The following is a 22,607-nucleotide window of genomic DNA, read 5'->3' on the forward strand; positions in this document are numbered from 1 at the left end:
CTGTGTTAGAAAAGGGAAAGAATAAAAGCAAACATCAAAATGTTTTTTTAAAGCGTTTTGTAGGGTGTGTGTGATGCATATAAAAAAACACTGTTGCACTGTTATCCCTGTTTAGACATATCTTAGAACAAATTAAGAACATTTTCCAAACCAAATATGAGGCTGGATTTATTGCCATTATATTTTTTTAAGGCTGGATACATTTTATAGAAAAAAGAATTGTACATTGAGTGTGCGGGTTAAGGTGCCAGTAAGCTGTGGAGACACTGAGTTTCATCCAAAGTCCATCACATGCTCTGGCCAGCTCCCTCCCTGTGTGACTGGGGCTGCAGGCTGGATGGCAGAGTGCACGTGTGTGGAATGCATGTTTGGTCATGGCAGTTAAATTCAGACATATTAATCATGCAGAAATAACAAAACTATCCACCCTCTCACTATATATAATTGTATAGGCAACGCGTAGCTGTTATACGAACACTATGTAATCAATGAGAAAATAAGCTACAATAATGTCTTGTCTTTTACTGCACCCCTGATCAAGGGGATCAGGAGCGAGAGATTGGCTGAACTTCCTTTGAACTCGATTTGCATAATAATACACAATTAGACTAGGTTCTGTCAATGCAGGGCTCACTTATTCGCATGCAAGGACATGATTGGACTAGCCATGATGGTCAACATGACATCAAAAGCACTTTAAAAATAAATTGAAATGTAAATCGACGAGAGGATATCAAATGTTAATAATGTTACATACAATGGTACATCGTGTGTGTGTGTGTGTGTGTGTGTGTGTGTGTGTGTGTGTGTGTGTGTGTGTGTGTGTGTGTGTGTGTGTGTGTGTGTGTGTGTGTGTGTGTGTGTGTGTGTGTGTGTGTGTGTGTGTGTGTGTGTGTGTGTGTGTGTGTGTGTGTGTGTGTGTGTGTGTGTGTGTGTGTGTGTGTGTGTGTGTGTGTGTGTGTGTGTGTGTGTGTGTGTGTGTGTGTGTGTGTGTGTGTGATTGACCAGACTGTTCCTGTTCTTTTCACTGTTGTTCTGCCTCTTGTCAGTAGTACTAACACAACAAAGTGCCCCAGGCTGCCTCATTAACTCTTTATTCTCTCCCCTCTCTCTCCAGCTCTGCCCAGCTACACTTGTGGTAATCCTGGACAGCTACTCAATGGCCACCAGCAGGGGTCCACGTTCAACATTGGGGACAAAATCCGCTACAGCTGCAGCCCGGGATACGTGCTTGAGGGTCACACAACCCTGTCCTGCCTCGCCACTTCAGCGGGCACTGCTGCCTGGGATTTTCCCCTTCCTTACTGCAGAGGTATGAAGGAGGGACCAGGGATAAACTGTCTGCCAGAGCAGGTCTTTGGGCTAAATCTGAGGACTTTGTCTATAAAGCAAACGTTACAATTAGCTTTGCAGAAAATGGTATGCCTCTGAGGGCTGAAAGAATAATCAGAGATATACCACAGATGATCATATTTAGTTAAAATAGTTAAATATTTGCTAAAAATGACTTATTTTATATTGACTAGCATCAAAAATATTTTTGGGCCAAATCATGGGGAATTTATTTCAGGATTACATCAGAATAAAAAAAAAAATACAAATCTTGGTGATACCAAATGACATGAATTAGATATGTGACTAAAATATGATTTGTATCTCTATAAAAGAGAGATACAACACACCCATCCTCCAGTCCACACACACTCACATGTACTGTATGTAAACCTTACATAATATACAGTCTATGATTTAAACACGTCTCCACATAACCTCAGGAGGTTTTCTGTAGTTATACTGATATCTTATTCACCATGACAGGACCTCATGTGTTAGCTCCCAGTCAGGTGCTTGTGCCAGTTGCCCTTTCCTCACAGTTAGCAAGCCCCCCTGTGGCAGCGACACCTGCCAGTGTGTGTTGGCTGACCTATCATCACACATTCCTTGGTAATGTTTCACTGTAGGCAAACGTGATATTATTTGACATAATTTTTGCAGGATTTTGCCTTAACTGAAAGTAAATTCTCCCATAATTTAAAATGCATGCATAGGGAACATGTTAGCATGCATGTCCCTTTGCTCTGCCCAAGTGGCCGATGCTTTCTGTCAGTGTGCTGGCTGAGCATGATGCTGAGACACTGGGCCATCTGCACCCAGGCTGGGAGTCAGGAAGCCCACATAGGAGCACACATGGCTGGTACCCACGTGCCAGCACATTCCCCACCCACCAAATCACATGCACACGCCTCTACTCCACATTTATATGCAAAGTTATGATGATCTTATATTCTAGAAACTGTTAAGAATTGTGCCATATTCCTTCCCCTCTCTAACTTCACTAACAATGTGTTGTTTATATCCAAACTAAGCTTATTCATGCTCCTTTTAAATGCCCCAACAAGACTGATCCTGACAAACAAAATAGAAAAAAGCTTAAGCCCTAAAGGATTTGATTATGCCACTGTTTCAGCAAATATAAACAAGATTAAGAAACGGGCAACTGAGGTCTCATAATGCCATATAAAAGTCGACTTGCACACTTGAGTCCTCCTTCATAAGGCATTAGTGTATTGTTAATGTCAATCTGATTTTAGAGCCAGCCAATGGCTATATGTGTAGAAGCAGAACTGACACTTTACTTTGGGAGTGGGGAAGAACATTCTGGCACAGTCACTGTTCTGGACTGAAGAGAGGGGAAACGTGCCAGCGCTGTCAGGCCATAGAAGATAACCAGCCATTGATGGCACAGATAATGTTTTACATATCCTGTCTTATGCTCATCAATTTCTTCCCTTAGCTATAATCTTTAAAAAACGACATCACTTGTCATGAGTATACTTAGAAGTGATTTAACCTCACTCTTTTATTCCGTTTATAACACTCTCTCCTCACCCTTAAGCATATCTTTCCAGGAAAAGGTTTTTACCACTGCAACTTCTAAATGTCATCCTTTTTATAGATACAGCATCACATGCACCTATCCATTCATCTTCTGCCGCTTATGCTTTATTCAGACGATTACAAAAGCACTCTGTTTTGAAATGTGTTTCAAATTAAGTTGGCCCATTTCAAATCCAAGCTAAGTGTTAGTTGGGAGCATGTTTAGTGTATGTAAACATGTATTTTTGATGGCATAAATGTTTTTATAGCTTGCATGAATTCGCCCATATCTTACTTACCATGGCACTCAAAGCAGCTCCTTACACTTATTGTAAAACCGTGACATCCTACGTGAAAGCCTGCAAATAGGTTCCTCAATGGGAAGCATCCTCACCTCGAGGGAAGGGGAAACATTTCAAAGTTTCAGTAAAAGTTTTCATAGGTTTTTGGTTTCATACTGCCCATGGTATAGCCATTTAGTTTTCCATTTTTGGTCAGCACTTGCATCGGCCAGTGGTAGCCACGATATGGAGAGCCGAGGTGAAAGGGAGAGCAGCAGGCAGAGACTTCCCTTCAAGTGTGAAGAAACCGTCTTGTGTGGAATATCAATGCACTTCCTCATACTTTCGTCTGTCTTCCTTCTACTTCCTGTCACTCCCACTGCAACAATCACCTGTCACCTCTCTCGCCATCTCTCTCCCTCGCTCCTCAGTGTCCACCCTCCCTCTGCACTTTTCTCTCCCCCATCCTTGCTTGTCACCTGTCATCCTCTTCATCCCCTTCTTCTCTCCCTTCTGTTGTGGTTTCCCTCTCTCTTCAAGTTCACACCTCAGAAGTTTCCGCTCGCCCGTACACTCGCTTGCCCTCCCTTAAGGGGGTTGCCGTGGTGACAGGTGGAATGGAAGATAGACAGGGCCCGGCGCCTCAGAGCTCCCCCTCACACAAACACATATACCCCCAGACACAAATCATTTCAGCAACAGTATTAGTGTGGACGTGTCATTAAAAACTTCACTTGATCAGTCCCCTCTGTTCACCAGTACATATTGTAGTGATGTATACGCAACATATTTATAAATATGTATTCCACAAATTCAACAAATGCAGTTTTGGATCACCTGTATTGTCCAAAGCTGTGATGAACATATCAGAAGCTGGGCTGGGGATGTATCCTGGCAACATAAATGCATGCTTTACAGTCAGTGGCGGCGCCAGAGTATTTTTGTTGGGTAATCTATGGTAGGGCTAACCCATACAGTGGTGGGGCTCAAGTCAGTATTTTCAATGTAATTGCACCAAAGATTGCATGGGGGGCGCGAGGCCTCAGATGATTTGAGGCCAAATATCATATTTAGACTTTTTTTTTTCAATTTCTTTTTTACATATAATTGTAAAGCAATACATGATTGTCACTAAAAGCTTTGTCTCTACATTAAAATATAAAAAATAATTGATTAATTCATTTGAATAACAATTCAAGTTAGTAGCTATTAAAGGCATAAAAAGACAGAAATGTATAATTCTTTCTTTAATAGAAATGTTTCTTCTGCCCGTAAAGTGTCCAAGCCGGGCTTTTCTGGATAAGCGCATTTTTTAAATATAGTCATTGTCCATGCCGTTTTCAGTTGGATTATTTGTCACAGTTGCTCCGATCATTTAATTACCGCCGTTGCGCCCCACCCCCCCCCCCGTGTGTGTGTGTGTGTGTGTGTGTGTGTGTGTGTGTGTGTGTGTGTGTGTGTGTGTGTGTGTGTGTGTGTGTGTGTGTGTGTGTGTGTGTGTGTGTGTGTGTGTGTGTGTGTGTGTGTGTGTGTGTGTGTGTGTGTGTGTGTGTGTGTGTGTGTGTGTGTGTGTGTGTGTGTGTGTGTGTGTGTGTGTGTGTGTGTGTGTGTGTGTGTGTGTGTGTGTGTGTGTGTGTGTGTGTTGGGGGGGGCGCAACTTCCAAAAGGAGTCATTTGGGGGGGCTCTTGGGAAAAAAGGTTGGGAACCCCTGGTTTACAGTATATCTAAATGATCCACTTAAAGCAGTCGTAAAGAGGGAAGAGTTGCTTTTAATTAACACAAATGTGAATGAATGAGAACGTAATGACTTTCCTGTCTATGTTGCGTTTGGTTGCATCACACCCTACCCTAAAACATCTGAAGGGCATTTTCAAATCCTAAGACTGGTGTCTCCAGCCTGTGGCCAAAATTGCAGACAAAGGAACAATACTCTCTGACTCACTGCCTATTTTTGTGCTCCTGACATTTTAAATAAGCACTTTGGCTCATGGCAAAAAGATAATTTGCAGCCGAGAAAAGTAAATAATACATGTTTTATTCACAATTTTCCTGGCAAAACTTCAAATCTGCCATCTTGATATGTTTTAAGAGTTAAGAAGTCGGTATCCGTCTAATTAGGTCATTAATTTCTACTTTCACACATTTAGTTAATTTATTGGTGGATATAGCCCATGTGTTCTGGAGAGTTATATGTTATTGTTGACATTGACCCTTATGTTGCTAATATTCAATAAGCTCACTACAAATGTAAATTATACCTTCTGCTGCCTTTAAGCGTCAGTTTGTGTTCGTTAGCCTTTTAATTACCTTCCCTACTTTTTTCCATGTGTAGACGCATCTTCAATAATCTCTGTATAATAATTGGGGGATTATCTTTGTGGTTTTCTTTGGAGTTTCCCTGTTTTACTAAGCTTCACATCACTGTCCTTCTCCTCTGCTCTCTGCAGCGGATGATGGGTGTGGCGGGACACTGCGGGGTCAGAGCGGGGTCATCACCACTCCCAATTACCCGTCCGAGTACAATAACAACGCTGACTGCACCTGGACGGTGCTGGCCGAGCCAGGAGACACCATCGCTCTGGTTTTCTCCGACTTTCAGCTGGAGGACGACTATGACTTGCTGGAGGTCAGCGGCACTGACGGCTCTTCACAATGGTGAGTAGTTGGCCTGTTGCTATTTGTCTGGAAGGAAAGCTCATCTAGGAACAGAAAGGGAATGGAAGTATGCTGGCACTCAGGCACTTGCATATGTCCAAATGAGCTGGTTGAAGAAAGGTTGGAAGTGGATGGATGTTGTGTACGTTCAGTTGAATGTCGATTGGCTGAGCATGAATGTACCTGGATAAATAGCTGTCTGGGGAATACCAGAGGAGCAGGAATCAATTCAAACATCAGGCTAACCTAACATACATTTCTACTGGTAGTTTATTTGAAATGGAAATATTAAATAGAAGGATAAAACATTTATTTAATATCTTGTTCAAAGCTTCTTACCTGCCCGGGTGTGGTCTGAGGTTTTAAAGTGTAATTTGAACATTCAATCTTGTTGGTCTTACATCCTCAATGACTTAGTCTCACACAAACACACATGCTCAGCTCTAATGATGAAGAAGTAGGATATCCTGGTGTCGGTGTGGGTCTCTCACCATCTGTGGCAGCTCCTCCTCTCTCTGACAACTCTCTCAGCTCAGGAAGTAATTAGTGAGCTCGATTACCACCACCAGCCGTGTAGTGTTGTTTCACCCACACACACAGTCGAGCCCATATGGAAACACATGAACATACATATTCACAAGTTTTAGCCAGACTTCGATGGCACTGTTAGATGTACTCTTTCACACTCTTCCTGCGACTTTCTGTCAAACACAAGGCTAACATTACATATACCGTAATTTCCGGACTATAAGGCGCACCTGAATATAAGCCGCAGCAGCTAAATTGAATGATGTGTACATATATAAGCCGCACTGGACTATAAGCCGCAGGTGTTTTAATGTTTCATTACCATATGTAAGGGTTCGTGCACAGAGGGGATTGTCTGGAAAGAGATGGCTGTTTGAGGAAGCTCCCATTTATTAACATTTCAACAAACAAGTTGCATATTCGCATAACGTATTCAAGTGTTACCATTTAGTGCAATAGTAGCTACAGAACATGTGCTGTGTAAACTGTACTGTATCACATAGCGTTTCAGACACACAAACTTTTCAACTTTCAAACTTAAACGGTGCGCTCCCAGCGCACGTACAAGCAGTGATCTACAGCAGTGGTTTTCAACCAGTGGTACGGGGACAAACTGTCTCGCTCTCGTAATGTCTGTCTGTCTTGCTCTCGTTCTGTCTCTCGTACCACTCTCGGTTCCACTTTTACTTTTGCTCGCTACCTGTCTCACTCTTTTCCGGCCTCCAGCTTTTCCTGCTGGAGCCCGCCGCTTATAGGTGGGGGGCGCGAACCGGTCATAGAGCCCATAGAGTTAAAGGTGGTGGACTGTAACCTGTAAAATCCATAGATTTAGGAGGTCCCCTAGTGGCCGTTAGCTGTAAAAATCCATAGATTAGCCACACCGTTATATAAACCGCAGCGTCGAAAAATGGGAAAAAAGGCGCGGCTTATAGTCCGAAGATTACGGTAATATCAAGTTTGAATACCTTGTGGATGGATGCAACTGTTATTCACAAGCAGAAACCCACTGTTTGTCTTCAATTAGTTCTAAAAATGCAGGTTTAGTTTCAGGACCATGTGACAGGAAGTTAAGATGATTAAAAAAAGGCAGAGGAGACTTTGAAGTTCGAGCCACAGGCTGTTAGTAGGAAGGGAGATGGGGTAGCATCGGCTGAGCTATTAAACACTTGAAACACGGAGAGAGACGGAGGGATAGAGGACTGTTGGTCGAGGGAAAAGGTTCAGAGAGAAGATATGAGAAGTCATCTTAGAGTGAGATGGCGCCTGGAAACTGGTGTAAGTTTCACTCATTCGCTCGGTAGTTAACTAAAAACACTTCCCGAGAAGAACTTGATTGACTCTGAGCGCTCTTAAAGCTGAGAATTGTGCCTTGTAGCCTGATATTAAAGTCTCTTTGAATCTCTGCTTGGCCTACTGAGAGTTGATCGCTTCCCAGAATCCCACAGACGGCAGCCCAACTATGCTTCTTTTGCAATTTTTTTTACATCGTCATCAGCTTCTTGTCCCAGACTTTGATTTGATCTCTGTTGTCTTGTGGGGTGCCCAAACCTCTGCTGAGTCTGTCATCTTTGAGGACATTGTTGCCATGGGCGCCTACTGAGGTGCACCCACGGCATGGCTAAACTGTCTTAAAGAGCAAGGGAAAACAGTGGGAAGAAATTGACCAGAAAAGAGAGAGACAGGCTATTGGCAAGCGATGCACAGTGCAAGTCACAGTTGGTTATGCACATTGCAAGAAAAGGACAGCACAGGGGACAGAGGACACAATGCAGACATGCTGGCTTGCCTCCATTGTTTCATATTTGTCCTAGTCATGCTGGTTTTGATTTCACTCTCAAATTGTTGACATGTCAAGAGCGCTTTTCTTCTAAAACATAAAAAATGTCTAGCCTATTTCCAGCACAATAGGCAGTGTCTTGGTGTTTGGGTATTTATCATCGTTAAGTTAGAGGTGAGCAATAAGGACGGACCAAGGGGGTGACAGGTTCAAACACTAAGATCAGCAGACACCAGAGGAGAGAAGAGGAGGGGAGGGCTCGACCTTTGGAGGAGAGGATGGACGTGGAAGTGAGGAACTAGAAAGATGGGTGGAGGGCTACCAATTTCACAGCTGGTGCCCAATTACAGAGGTCAGGTGGAGTGCTATCATGGTGTTGACCTAAATCACACATCCTCTCAGTGAATGGCTCAGTAGGGCTGTACGCTTTCTCTCATTCCAACCGAATAATTGGCTGATAGGAGACATTATCACACTCTTTTTTAAAGTGATAAGTTATGGTTTCAGTGCTGTTTCTTTATTTCAGCTTCCTTATTTCAGAATAGAGAAATAACTTTTAGTCTAAAAACTGTAATCGATTGCTTTCAATCTGATCTGAAGTTAGAAGCTACACACATATTTATCAAATGTCATGAATTACATGGAGTGTGTTTGAGGGGTTTCAAAGCTCTAGACTGTGTATAGTGTCGGAATCCCATCAGCTAATGTATTCACTATATAAGTAGCAACTTTCTAGGAGTTTTAGGAGCAGTATTGATTGATACCTGACGGACAGGTTGAGTGGTCCAATAGAAGAAGAGAGGCCAGGAATCAGGATCAAAACCATGCCTCTCTGATCGATCCATAACAGCTTAAACGAAAACAGGTCAAGCTTTCAAGCTCCCTGTTCTCGTGTGTGTGTGTGTGTGTGTGTGTGTGTGTGTGTGTGTGTGTGTGTGTGTGTGTGTGTGTGTGTGTGTGTGTGTGTGTGTGTGTGTGTGTGTGTGTGTGTGTGTGTGTGTGTGTGTGTGTGTGTGTGTGTGTGTGTGTGTGTGTGTGTGTGTGTGTGTGTGTGTGTGTGTGTGTGTGTGTGTGTGTGTGTGTGTGTGTGTGTGTGTGTGTGTGTGTGTGTGTGTGTCAGTGTTTTGAGAGGAAGACAATGACCCATAATAAACAACATCAATCACCATCAAGAGCATCACCCTTTTGCATATGTGATCCTGCCCACTTACATTCTTGTCTACCGTACCATCCAACTGCTTTGATTGGCGGCTCTGCAGAGTTGGCATTCTGAGGAGGCAGCGAGAGAAGACAGCCTTGAAAACTGACTTCAGGAGCCGAGATGTGCATGTGCATTGAATGTGGCAGCGGAATGGGTTGGTTAAAAGACACCAACTGAATTCCACATCCACTCAGCATTACCCTGACAGGATTTCTTCTGGGTTGCTTGCCCAGGGGAACACATTACTCTGCCATTACACTGTTTGCATCCACATTGATTTTTCTTCCCCATCACCATCCACTTTGAGGCAATGTAAATAACGCCTGACGCTCGCCAATTGCCAGATGCTCATTCGCGCACTTGCTACTAAGTGGAACTCACAGCTATTTGACTTGTAGTTTTGCAAAGGTCTGTAATACATTTTCATCTTCCAGTAGTGCTCTCTTGAGATGTTAAAAGCATCTCTCGCAACACCTTCGATACTGTAAATACAGAGTCTAAAGTGCCTGAATCTTGATTCGGAAGCACTTTGAATATTACCAATACTCACTTGGTTCTACAAAAAAAGAAATGTTTTGGGTGGGTAGATTGCTTCATCACAGTTCCATAATGTCACAATATTAGAAAAACTGTTAGCAGACAAAAGTTATGTCTTCCTTTTCCATTCCGGTGAATTTAGCAAACTCTTTTTTACCCATCGGGGTTATCTTTTGTTTTGCTTTTCACGCAAGTCTTCACTGCCAATACAAAGCTCCCTGCGTAAATGCAACCTACTTATTTCTGCTAGCAGATCTGAGAGCCAAAGGGATTTTGATCCCACTAAGGTAGACTTCCATCCTTTGTTCTCTCTTTTTGTTAACCCTATACCCAATGGAATTGAGGACACTGACATCAAGAGAGGATATGGATTATTCCTGCAGTGCTGAAATACGTCAGCTTGTCCCAACCTATGAAGGGAACGCATATGTGCGTGTGAGTGAGGCAGAAAGAGGTATTTGTTGGAGAGTACAGACCGCTAGATATATATTGATTGGCTGTTAGGTTGACCTACCTGAGAGTCAGCGAATGCTCTTAGCAACATCTTGTTTAAGTCCAGGGGCTGTTTCCAATGGGAGTTACAGCAATAACAGTATGTTTCTTTTTTGGGGGAGATATATGCCTCAGCTTTTGCTTTTCAAAGAGGTGGTTTTTTCATCAGCACTCAAGAGATTTAAGTTTGAATGCAGTTTAGATGAAGTTATATTTAACTTAAGGTGATCAATCTGCCGATTAATGTGCATCGATGTGTACGTAGTCAAACACGGGAGTGTGAATATTTACACTTCTTTTTAAATGTGTGGGGTAACACTATTGTCCCACACTCTCTCCTACTGGGTCTCCTCCTCAGCGTCGTAGATGCCAATTTATTGACAGTTATATGTACTCCACTTATAATTATAGTCAGTGTGTACAGAATTGAGTGATTGTGCTCTAACCATTGTTCGCCTGGCAGCACAACAATATGAAGTTGCCCACCTTTGGTTCCCTAAGTTCCCTACTTAAACATAATTCACTGCACTAAGGCAATTCCTTTCACCAGAGGACAACAGAATATTGGCAGCGTATGCAGGGCCACTTTGCACAGATGTGGTTTTAAATGTCCACTGTGTGATGCTTGAGTGGGTGTATATTCTCTGTGTGAATGTTGAATACATTTTTTTTCTTATGCTGTGGCCTGATTCTCACAACACATACTGCTGGAGTTAAGAAGTGTTTTGCTCTGGAGCTTTACCGGTAATTCACCACAACATCACTAGTCTGGTCACGTTTAGGAGGGTCTGACTCGGGCGTTTCTCTCCAGCTCGCTCTCGCTCTCTTTATCTCTCAGACAGTCTCTCTCCCTGCTGTGTTGATGTCATAAAGAATCTGAGTGGATAGTTTGCTCTGATTGTCCAATGAAAGTCTGTAGTCTTTGATTACACATTCTAACAGCCATTGAATGTAAGTGGTGCTCTCTTCATAAAACCCATAACAAATCATCCAAAACAAAAGTAAACTAAGGATAATGAGTGTCTTGCTTTGCTTTCAATACATTTATGTAGAGTCCAGACTTAGAGACGTGCATTTGAGAGGATTTGCTTTTGATTTGTCCATTCACCAGCATTCGTCACTATTGAATCATGGAGTACCCTACCTTGCACGTCTGTTTTGATGTGGATGATGTACAAGTATACTACTTTAAAATGCGGAAAATGTATCATGGATGATGTGAGGAATGGTAATGAAGCCCTGACAGACGTCAAGGATCAGTACGTCAAAGGCAGCAAGAAAAAAAGAGTCCCCAGATCGCGTTGTGAGGGGTTATATATGGCTGTACCCGATTATTCTACTATTCCAATATTCGTTCGTTGGCCAACTATTCGGGTTTCCATTTCATTATTTGGATATTCGTTTTATTTTTTATTTAAAAAAAATATATTTTTCCTATATATGTTATTTTCTAAATGTATGTTATTAATAAAGGCGAATTGCCATATTCTTATACTATATTTATACTTTTGAATTGCACTTTTAAAATGGGGAAATATATACAATCTCTGCCTGTGCTGTCTGTCCGCTGCATCTACGCACACACTGTACCACACAGACAGACAGACAGACAGACAGACAGACAGACAGACAGACAGACAGACAGACAGACAGACAGACAGACAGACAGACAGACAGACAGACAGCTCCTAAAGCATATCATCAGGCTACAGCCGTTAATAATAACTAATTAATATTTTTATTATGTGAAGCACTAAATGGTTTTAGAAAAATATCGACTCTTTGTTTGTAGATATCTACTAAACTAAAGCAAATAAAGAGAGTAGGCCTGTTATACTGAGTGATATATATTTTACAAACTGCTCTGCTTTCTGCACGGACCTCACAGCTGTTCTCTCTGGAAACATCGCGTCGCGATGAAAGCAGTTCATTAAATAATATCATGGGGATGCATGCAGAGCTGTCATTGGCTGAGATAAGTCCGGCCGTGCGTCACGACTCTTTGAAACATCTCTGTTCCCGGAAATGCATCCGTGGAGGAACGTGGAGGACCCTCGATTATAGCTCCTCCAGAGAGCCTCCTCCACGCACGATCCTCGGTCCTCGAAGTGCATTTAGAGAAATGAGATGTCCTTCAACGTGGCGCGCTGAAGTTCATTTCCGGGTCACTACCGGAGGACCGAGGAGTCGAGGAGTCGAGGAGGGGGATTTGATGAAATGAGAAAGGGCCATATACCGATAGCAGCACCGTTTGTCCAGCGGCTTAACCGTATACCGCTACGTCCAATCAGGTACCGGTATTGACTTAGTATCGGTTCTCGATACCCATCCCTAGTCACCTGTATATGTCACACAGCTGATACACGCTTCCCCGCTGTTGCACAATGATGCAACTCATAATAATGGCTTATTTAAACACTTACATTATTGAAATATACATAGTGGGTATTGGTTTTACATGCAACACTAATGTTACACTGATACTGATTGTATTGAATTCTGGTTTTGCCTGAGGATATAATAGGACTGACCAAGACTTAGATGGAATTCCGAATTACTTGTCAATCCAGGTCTACACATTTAAATGTCTCACCACCATTAAAGCACATTTCAAAAGTTCAACTCTGCTGTCTTCTTGAGTTTATATTCCCCCACTCTTTGCCTTGTTTTTTTCTGCAGTGTCAGCTTCACACATCTAAAACCATAGTTTGGCTTATCGGCCTGTGCTCGTCCGCAGGATCAATAGCTGTCTTCGCCAGTCTCTCCACCACGGCCCCTCAAAGTCTGTATGTGCGAGTCAGGATTTATTAACAGAAGCACTTGGTTGAGGACTCAATCTGCAATGTGCCATCGATCAAACCTGCAGTTATGATAAACTTTGCGCCACGCGCCAAGAAACGCTCCGGCGGAACATTATCTCCAACACCTGGTGCTTTGCTGCATATTGGCTCACCCCGGCACTCCACACTTTGTTACTCCCTCTGTCCAATTGCTCAGGCTAAGAGCTGGATAGGAGAGTGGATTAGGAGTGCAGAAAGTGAGGTTAGTGAAATTTGTCTAGAACATATCATCTAACAACCTCCCAGGCGTACTATTTTTGACGAAATTCCATCACAGCAAATGAATTAGCGAATGCATTATATTATTCATTATAAGCTATCATTATTTAGGGCTGATCCTCTGTGTTGTGTTAAGGAAACATAGCAGGTGCAGCAATTAACCAGGCGATATCTAGTCAAACCTATAAAGCAGCTCCCGAGGCACGCAGCCGGGATAGCAATGTGTCTGTGTTAGCATGCCTAGCCATGTGTTACCTCACCCGGGCCCCGTGAGACCGGAAAATGCGCAGAGGTTAGAGGTAATGGCCCAGATCGCTGTGTCCCGACTGGGTGTCTCTTTAGTTGTGTTTACTAAGCACTGCACCACTGGGATCCAATCTGTCGCTTTTTTACAGTCCCACAGATGCACTAATGGCCTATGGTTTGTACACAGAAACACATTTAAAGATATGCATATTGGGGCCCTGCGTCTGCAAAAGGATTAGAGGCTTTTTGTTTATAAATGTAGGCAAGATTTTTTCATCATGTCCTCATGGGAAATAATGAAAATCCACATTTCAGTAGCTACTTTATTGTAATCCATGTATGACACTTAGAAAATATGTTTGTGAATAATCCTCTTATCCAATGTTATTCCTCCTTACAATTCCCACAACGATCAATTCTGCTCTTCAGGACACTGGAGCATGGGGTCTGTTAATTCCTTTACTTAACACTGCCATCTGTCTTCCTATGTCTAAGATTTGATTCATTAGAATAAGAGAGGTGCCTCTGAACTGTTGCTGTACGTTTAAAGATCAGTGTTGTTAAAACTACAATCGATCTTTTGTTCCCTGTCTCTTTCATCGTCTTGACGCTTTTGGTAAAACAATGGTGATACACTCGTGTTTGTTGCTACGTCCCACGGCTCACTTTGATCCCTTAATTCACTTCCTGGGTCAAGGGCTGGCAATCTACAGTTGGATGGCTTGCATCAGAGGCTTTTCATTATGGCGAGATCAAAAGATAGACGATGTATTGAAATTACATTTTAAGTGCCGCGCTTGGTCGACATCGCCGTTTTCTGCCAGATTGTTATACCTTTAACCTTGGCCTCCCTCAATCTTTCTTTGAGAGTGTGATTGGGGTGGCACACTAAGCTTCGCCCGACTATGAGGGACGTCACACCATCGATTAATCAATCACAGTAATTAGCCACGATGGAGCAAGAGGAAGAGAAGGCGGCAAGGCTGAGTCTAAAGACTCAGAAGGAAAACAACATACAAAATCAATCGCGCCAAAAGCACAGTGCACTCAGTGGTCTGCTGTAGAGGACACTGGGTACGGCAATCGGATTGTAAAAGCAGGGCATTGAGGATAAGTACACACAGCCTTTTAATGCCATGTCATTGCATCTGACTATGTAATGCTCTGTGTTTTCGCAAAAACATGCACTTGACAAGGACCTGATGTACTGCAAAAAAAGCCAAACAATTCAAACAGGTCCCTAAAAGTAGTCCACCAGTCGGAAACGCCGATATCTCCAGTGACAAAATATAACCGATGAGTCACTTAAAGGGAAGCAGTGAGCATATTTGTTTGTAGTGTTGGCTATTCATGTATGGCAAGGACCTTCCTTAGAATCAACCTATAAACCTTGATTATTTTACTAGCCCCAGACAGATAACAATCCTTTTTCATTAAATATGATTAAACGTCCAAGCTAGACAACGGGAAATAAACAATTCAATAACATCTGTTCCAAAAGACACATCATACCATAACACACATTTAGGATTACATTTTTCAAATGTATCTCAATATGTTCCTTAAACACATATTCGACAGAAAAAGTACTTCAAAGGTGGTTCTTTGTTTGCCGTGTTGCCGCTCTGCAGTAACAGCAGTATCTTGTTCCTGAACACCCCCTGAGGGGCCGGAGATGTCACTGTCTAATCTGGGTCACTGCTCAACCACAACACATCCCTACCCTCTGTCTCTTGCTTCCCTTTTTTCCCAGAAACACTTGCAAATATAAGAACAAAAGGGCACAAACACATGCACTGCACATACGTAGCCTGATGTGCAAAATGATACTTCTTGACAAGAGATTTAACGGGACAACATCAGCCGAGGGCGTCAGATAATGCCCTTTCTTTCCAATGCAAATCAGCTTGCTTTTGTTGAATCAAATAGCATGGTGTTGATACCAGTGGAGTGGTCTGCTGTTTGTAGACAAGACAGTGGAGATTGTTTGCACTGTATAACATCCCTTAAACAAGTAAAAGTGCTTTAGAAATGTGTAAAATCCACCAGAGGAACTCAAGTGTCTAATGTTTACAATTAATTACCTATAGATTGACATTTTGTACTGGCATACAGCCATTCACAAAGTCAGAATTGTGTTTTTTTCTCATTGGCTGACTCATTTCAGTCTCCTGGGAACATATGGACTACTGAGGCAACAGACCGAGTCCTTTTTCATCTTTGATGACACATCATTCACGCAGCGGGGGCTCTTAACGCTTCAAAACTCATTCATAAAATATGCCCGTATGTCAGGGTTGGAAAGCTCACATTCATGGCTTCTAATGAAAGACGAAAAGAGGGAACGTGCAAGGTGAAATAAGGCAAGGACGTGCTCGCTGTACTGGAGTGTAATATGTCTTAATCTTCTTTGGGACAGGTTGCGCATGTGTGTTTGTGTCTGTGTTTAGTATGTATCCTCTTCTCATCGGGTGCTACTGTGCTTGTGTTTAGTGTGGTGAAGAGTGGCAGTGAAATGCCCATCCTCCTCACATTCATCAGACACAGGCTGTCTTTTTTGTATGAGGTGACACCAGGTCAACCTGAATATATTTACAGAGGAACCTTTATGAACTCTGGTGAACGTGCCTTGACCGGCAATTACAGGCCCCACAGCAGCGTGCCTCCATAAAAACTCTTTCAACAGCATCAATAAACATTGGGAGGCAAAGGGTGACAGGCAATGTCGGCCCTCACCGTTAAAAAGCCTCTGCGTGGACGAACCTATAGTGAAGCTGACAGTGTTTTGATTTAAAACTTTTTTAGGCTTGTTTAGACGGTTGCAGAAATGCATCTTGTTGAAATGTGCATTTACTTTATGGAGCCCCTCAAGTCTGTAGAGAAAGTCTTTTTTATCCTGTGCAAACAAAATAATAGCACACTATTTGTGGGGCTCTGTAATATTATATTGATTGCAAAGGTACATATAACACATATGGTACTGTTTACTTTTACATTTTGGGAATACAATATTCTTGATATGTGGCAAGTGTTTACTTTAAAAAAAAAAGAAAAAAATGCCACAGACCATTAAAACCTGCAAGAGCCTTCAAATATAATAACAGTTTACGTGATATATAACATATCCCAGTATGCATACAAATAAGGCTATTAAAGTATGATAGTTATTGCATTTCTTTTTACATACTGAAATGATGACTTGTTTTGTGTGGCATAGAAGTTGAGTCAGATATTTTCTTTTCTTCCTGAATAACCAATTATACTCAATGCAGACAAGGCTGTTGCTTCATCAGGGGTTAAGTCAGAGCTAAAGTGATATAGTGGTTATATGATCCATTAGACCCCCTCTGTAAGTAGGTTTTTGCTTGGTAGAGCTTTTTGGAGAGTGCCAGAGAGGTGTCAGCATCATATTGATCTCACAGCACTGCAATCTTTCTTAATCCCAATTCCCCCCCCCCCCAACCCCCGACAGAAGCAAAGACAGAGAGACAGGCAAAAAAAAAAGTTTTAAGCTCTAACTTAATACTATGTGATGACAGGACTCTGCAGGTGCACTTTAACCAAAGTCTTGGTCCACTAGCAATCTAAGGTTATTCCATGGTTGACCTCAAACATTTACTAAGTATTGAGCTATAATGCTTCATTAAGTGATTGTGCTTATTACACCATACAATCGCATAAACACCAAATGCATTACTTTATAGCACGTCAACCTCATCATGTCTTTTTTGACTCTGAGGCTGCCTACTTGCCACCCTTCTTGTTTTTCAATGAGATGGTCTGATCAGAGAACATTGAGAAGAGGGATGGGCGGGGGATGAGGAGAAAAAATAATTAAAATAAGGATTTGTCTGGTCTGGGGCTCATGCGGACAGAATTAACGGATAACACTGGTTGGCTCTATCACTTGCAGATCAGTGTTGCTAATACAACAGTGTTATTAGCCTCACTATCCTCCCCAACTGTGTGATAACGCGGGATTATGGAAGGTGCTGTGGCCAGTGAACCAGGAGAAAACAGTGTGATTTGTTTTAGCATGGCTAATTAGTGCGCTGTTTGCACGGATGATGGGGATCAGCGGTGGAGCTGATCCTTTGACAGAAGGCCAGTTTTCGGAGGCTTTATTGCAGCTCAATGTAAAAATACATGTTTAAACATGCAAAGAGACAACACATATTACATTTGATTGTTTACTTGGTTAGTATGGTAGCGCACACAGTGGTCATATCTGCAGGCCCTGGTCCACACTGTGCCGTAAAGACAGGTTTCACCTCCCACACTTTTCTGTCATGCTAATTATTGTTGCTGTGTGTTGGCTTGGGTTAAGCATGCTGCATAAGGGAGTGATTAGTTTCATCTATTTTTTGTATGTGTGCAGGTTGGAAGTATGTGTTGTTTGGTTGACTTGGAGTTTGCTGTCAGAGGTTAGAGCTGTAAGACAACAAACACAATGCCCTTTCTTTTAATCCCCATGTAAACATTTTACTACTGTTTTTCTAGAAATATATATATTTTTTTTATGTAAATGTATTAGTATCAAGGAGCATATGAGTCAAATGCAGTGTATTGCATAAAGCCCCTGTGACACTGTCCCGAAATTGAAACCCGATGGACACGAATATGGAATTGTGAATTTCGCACGAAGATGGCCCCGAACCACACACGAAGGCAACATTTACATTATATTTAAGACATACAACTGCAACGAAAGTAACACAAACAATTATGTTAAAGTATTATGATACTGTACTGATATTTTCCGACTTTGTTCTTTACTTTCTCCGTCTTTATATGTAGAAGATATTAAGTTTTCGCCGTCATGTTGTTTCCATAGCAACAACAACTTCCTCGCCTTCAAAATATTACATTATATCCTCTTTAGTTTCACAGAACACAAATTGGTTTAATTACATAATATGTTTACATGATTTTGTTGTGCAATAAAACAACCAGATGGACACACGATAAAGGAAATGTTCAAATTCGGCTCTGATCGTAGCAACATCGGGCCATTCGTGAGGGCATCTTAAGCCATCTTTGGCATGCCAAAGATTTTGCAACCGCTCCCGAAGTTGCTGCCGGAGCCTGAGAAACTCCACCGGCGGTCATACGATGGCTTAAGATGCCCTCACGAATGCCTTACGAAGGGCAAAATGGACACACGAAGTCAACACGAAAATGAACCTTCACAAGGTCCTTCGGCAATGCTTTGTGATGCCAAAGATGTTGCCACCGCTCCCGAAGTTGCTGCCGGAGGCTGAGAAACTCCACCGGCGGTCATACGATGGCTTAAGATGCCCTCAGGAATGGCCCGATGTTGTTACGATCAGAGCCGAATTTGAACATTTCCTTAATCGTGTGTCCATCGGGTGTCAATTTCGGGACAGTGTGACAGGGGCTTAAAGGACAAGGACATCTCTGTGAAACGTATTATCTGATTTGTAATTGTTTAGGTTAAATAATGAAATGAGTGGGTCAGCATGAAGTATAGTGTTGGTGCTCTTTGAAGAAACATTCTTTCTCTTCGTGGTAAAAAATAATCTTTGCAGTGAACTCGAATGTGCGTTCTCAGATCAAGCATTGAGAGTCGTATTCAATTTGAAGAATATGTTTCGAGATAGCCCTTGACTCAGAGAGCTGTGTTCATTCTTTCTCTTTTTGCCCTTTTTAGTTTGAGTTGCCTTTATTTACACTCTTGATCCAGCTATAACTTTGAAGGGTATTTTTATGATGTGTATCAGAGGTGAACAAATTTGTTTTTATCCCTTTAATGTGCTATAAATAGTACCATCAGAGCAATGCAGATAAGTCGTGTTGCTGAGGGATTATTCTGCCTTGTCTTCTCATGCTGTTGAAGCCATGGGGAGGGGATGGGAGGGTTGGCTTTGGGCTACACCAAACCAAATATATTGAGTTCCCCTGTAGCACTCTTCCCGGTTTCATAGGATGTGCTGACAGTCTTTCTTAGGACTAACGCCCTCTTTTTTCCCACTTCATTATAGCGTATACATCTTATGTTTTTAAAAATCTTTTCTCCATCCACTAAAACAATGCTTCCCTTGACAGCATGCTCTTCCTCCTGAATGCCTAATTGGCCCACTGTAAGCCATTGTATTGTATTTATCCCTTCATTAGTATTTCTTAAAACTCTATAGATTTACACTTCCACTGTAATTACTACAATACTGCTCTCTCAGGATTCTTGACTACTGTCTCCTTTGCCAAATATTCATTATACAGATCTATAGATGTTAGAAATATTATTCATCTCGAATTGGAAATATTGGTTTGAATAAATACAACACATTTAAAGCAAACTATACATAGATGTTTGGCAGTGTTTTTCTCTCGCTCCATTCATTCGGTCTTGCTTTTGTGCCATGTTCTTGGTTCCAACCCTTGGCCTGGTTTTGGCTCAGAAAGCTCCACAGCAGATTAGCTCAGGCTTTAGCTGTGGTCCTGACATCAAAGGTGCAAGTCTAGAGAGAGAAACGGCTGAGGAGCAGAGACACAGGGAGGCAAACACTGGCACCGATGCACCAGGGGTGAGAGGAGGACATGGACAAATACTGAGGAAGAGCTGTGGAAGATGAAGGGTCGCAGGAACAGGGGGAGGATGAAACTGAGAGACTGGCCGTTTCTCAATCGCGAGGAAACTGGCTTCCAAGCCAATATTTCAAGGATACTACGTCATCGAGTGCCGCAGAAGGACTGTTCCAATCTCCAGCATACTTGGAATTCCACCGAGGCCGCGTCCTTGGTTTGGGGGTAATTTCGAGGCTGCACATGGGTAGACTTCGCGTCCTTCAAATCCCCACAATGCTTTGCGCACGGACCAATTTCCCCAAATCTGTGGCGGAAAATGTAAGGCGGGGCCTCTCATATGACGCACACCTGCACACTTGCTAGCATGTTTCACTCTTTTCATTATTTTCCGAATGCCAGGAAGGATTCTTGCCTAGCTTCTGAAGGAAGTGACTCGGAAGACATGTGCTACCAAGCAAGCATCCTCGCGATTGAGAAACGGCCACTGTTTAACACAAGTAAAAAAGGCATTGAGACTTGGTGAAGAGGGAATGAATGAATGGGAACATGGTTTTTAGATCAGACCAAGGTAATACAGTGGAAAATAAAAAGTGAAATATAGCCGCACAAACACTGTCTACTATAGCTGCCAGATAAGATACATTTCCTCATCAATAAGTGCAATTTAGAATCGAACCAAGACTGATAAAAAGTTGGTTTGGTAACGTTTTACAATTACCATCTTACCCTAGTTCAGTCTAACTGGGGCCATTTCTCAATGTCAAGTACGCATGCTGCAGAGCCACTATTTCAAGTATACTTTGTCATCGAGTGGCGTCGAAGGTCTGTTTAAATGAATGTTAAATACCCAGCATTCTGCGCCACTCTATGACGTAGTATACATGAAATAGTGGCTCTGCAGCATGTGGACTCGACATTGAGAAACGGCCAGTGAGTCCTAACCAATGTGTACCTCAAGCAGATTCAAAGCAGAGTTTATTACATATTAACATTTAACGATTTCACCAAGGTCTTGTGGGTACACAGTGGAAGATAAATACTAAATGTACATTGCTCCCCAGAGTATAGCAACTGATGTTCCGTGTCAAAATTAAACTGGGTTACAGCTGATGAAACATTAATGATGTTCCCCCTGGGGAAATCTGATATAGTTGGAAGACATATATGCTAATTCAGAAAATATATAAATTACATTCATACATACAGTAAACTACCAACATTACAACAGGATAATGTATACAGGAAACTGCGACCTGACTGGTTGTGGGTAATGTATACTGTATACCTGACGTTGGCTTAATAGGATGCATTAACCAGTACTCTAAAGAAGATCACTTATTTTGGATATACTGACAATATGGGTGTAGTTTGAAATGGTTGAGAATGTACTTACAGATGTTTGCTAGATCTTAATCAGAATGATGTGACAAATAAGAAGAATGCAACCAGGATGCAATTGGGATAATCTCAATGTTACTCACTCAACCATTTCCATTATCATTAACCAACCATTTCTTTTAACTTAAAATCACACTGTACATTCATCATTTATATAGTCAGTTTAATATTTAATATTCCATCCATCATACTTATACATTTATAATAACTTGCTTTATATTTTGTTTTTGTTATTGTTAATTTGTAAATTAAACCTGTATATTTTCTACTTTTTTGTTTATTTCTAGTGTTTTTAATTTGTATTGTACAATGCCATGTCTTTTATGCTGCTGCAACACAAACATTTCCCAAATTGGGATCAATAAAGTACTATATATTATCTTATCTTATTGATCCTGTAGGGTTAACCGTTATAAGTCAAAACCAGGTTACTTTTTTTCTGGTTAGTGCTTGTACAGTATGTGCATCGGTTTGAATTTGAGCATACCTCTCCATGCCCTGTGTGTTTACTAGTTATCACCTTAAACCTGTAAAAACGCTTTCTCAGAGGTGAGGCTGTGAAAAAAGGGAAGAAATACTTGTTGCATTGTTGTTTTTGTCCCCCAAAAAATGAGCTCTATTAGTGGATACGGCTAGTGGATGATAGTCACTCATAGCATTCACCCTTCCCTGAGGCAGCCCCCCCTCTGCCAAGCAGGCATGTGTTCACAGAAGTGGTGAATTCAAGGCTAATTATCGAGCACGCACTGCTGAGCAGGGAGCTCCGTGGCAGATCCCGAGACAGAGGCAGTGTGAACATATAGTCCCATACACACATGCATGCACTCTTGCACACACCTACACACACAAGAGATATACTTCCAGCGGGAAGATATTTCGGTGCCCATGGGCAGGACATTAATGTCACACGATTTATTTAACTGTAGCTAATTGAGTCCAGTGGGATTCTTTGTTGTTATTTAGCTTTCCATACGAGCAAAGCAGGGTGAAGGAAGAAAGGCTTGCATGC

At 42.0% G+C, this 22,607-nt stretch overlaps 1 protein-coding gene across 1 annotated transcript in view; it reads left to right on the top strand.

The window, feature by feature from the left end:
* The window catches only part of csmd2 (CUB and Sushi multiple domains 2), a 266,993-nt gene that overhangs the window by 74,271 nt on the left and 170,115 nt on the right, over positions 1 to 22,607 (top strand). The window contains exons 4-5 of the mRNA XM_079654679.1: positions 1,118 to 1,312; positions 5,607 to 5,814. Coding sequence (XP_079510805.1) covers positions 1,118 to 1,312; positions 5,607 to 5,814 — 403 coding nt within the window. The remainder of the gene's footprint in view (positions 1 to 1,117; positions 1,313 to 5,606; positions 5,815 to 22,607) is intronic.

This window comes from Notothenia rossii (assembly GCF_949606895.1).
Source record: "Notothenia rossii genome assembly, chromosome: 10".
NCBI classification, from domain to species: domain Eukaryota; kingdom Metazoa; phylum Chordata; class Actinopteri; order Perciformes; family Nototheniidae; genus Notothenia; species Notothenia rossii.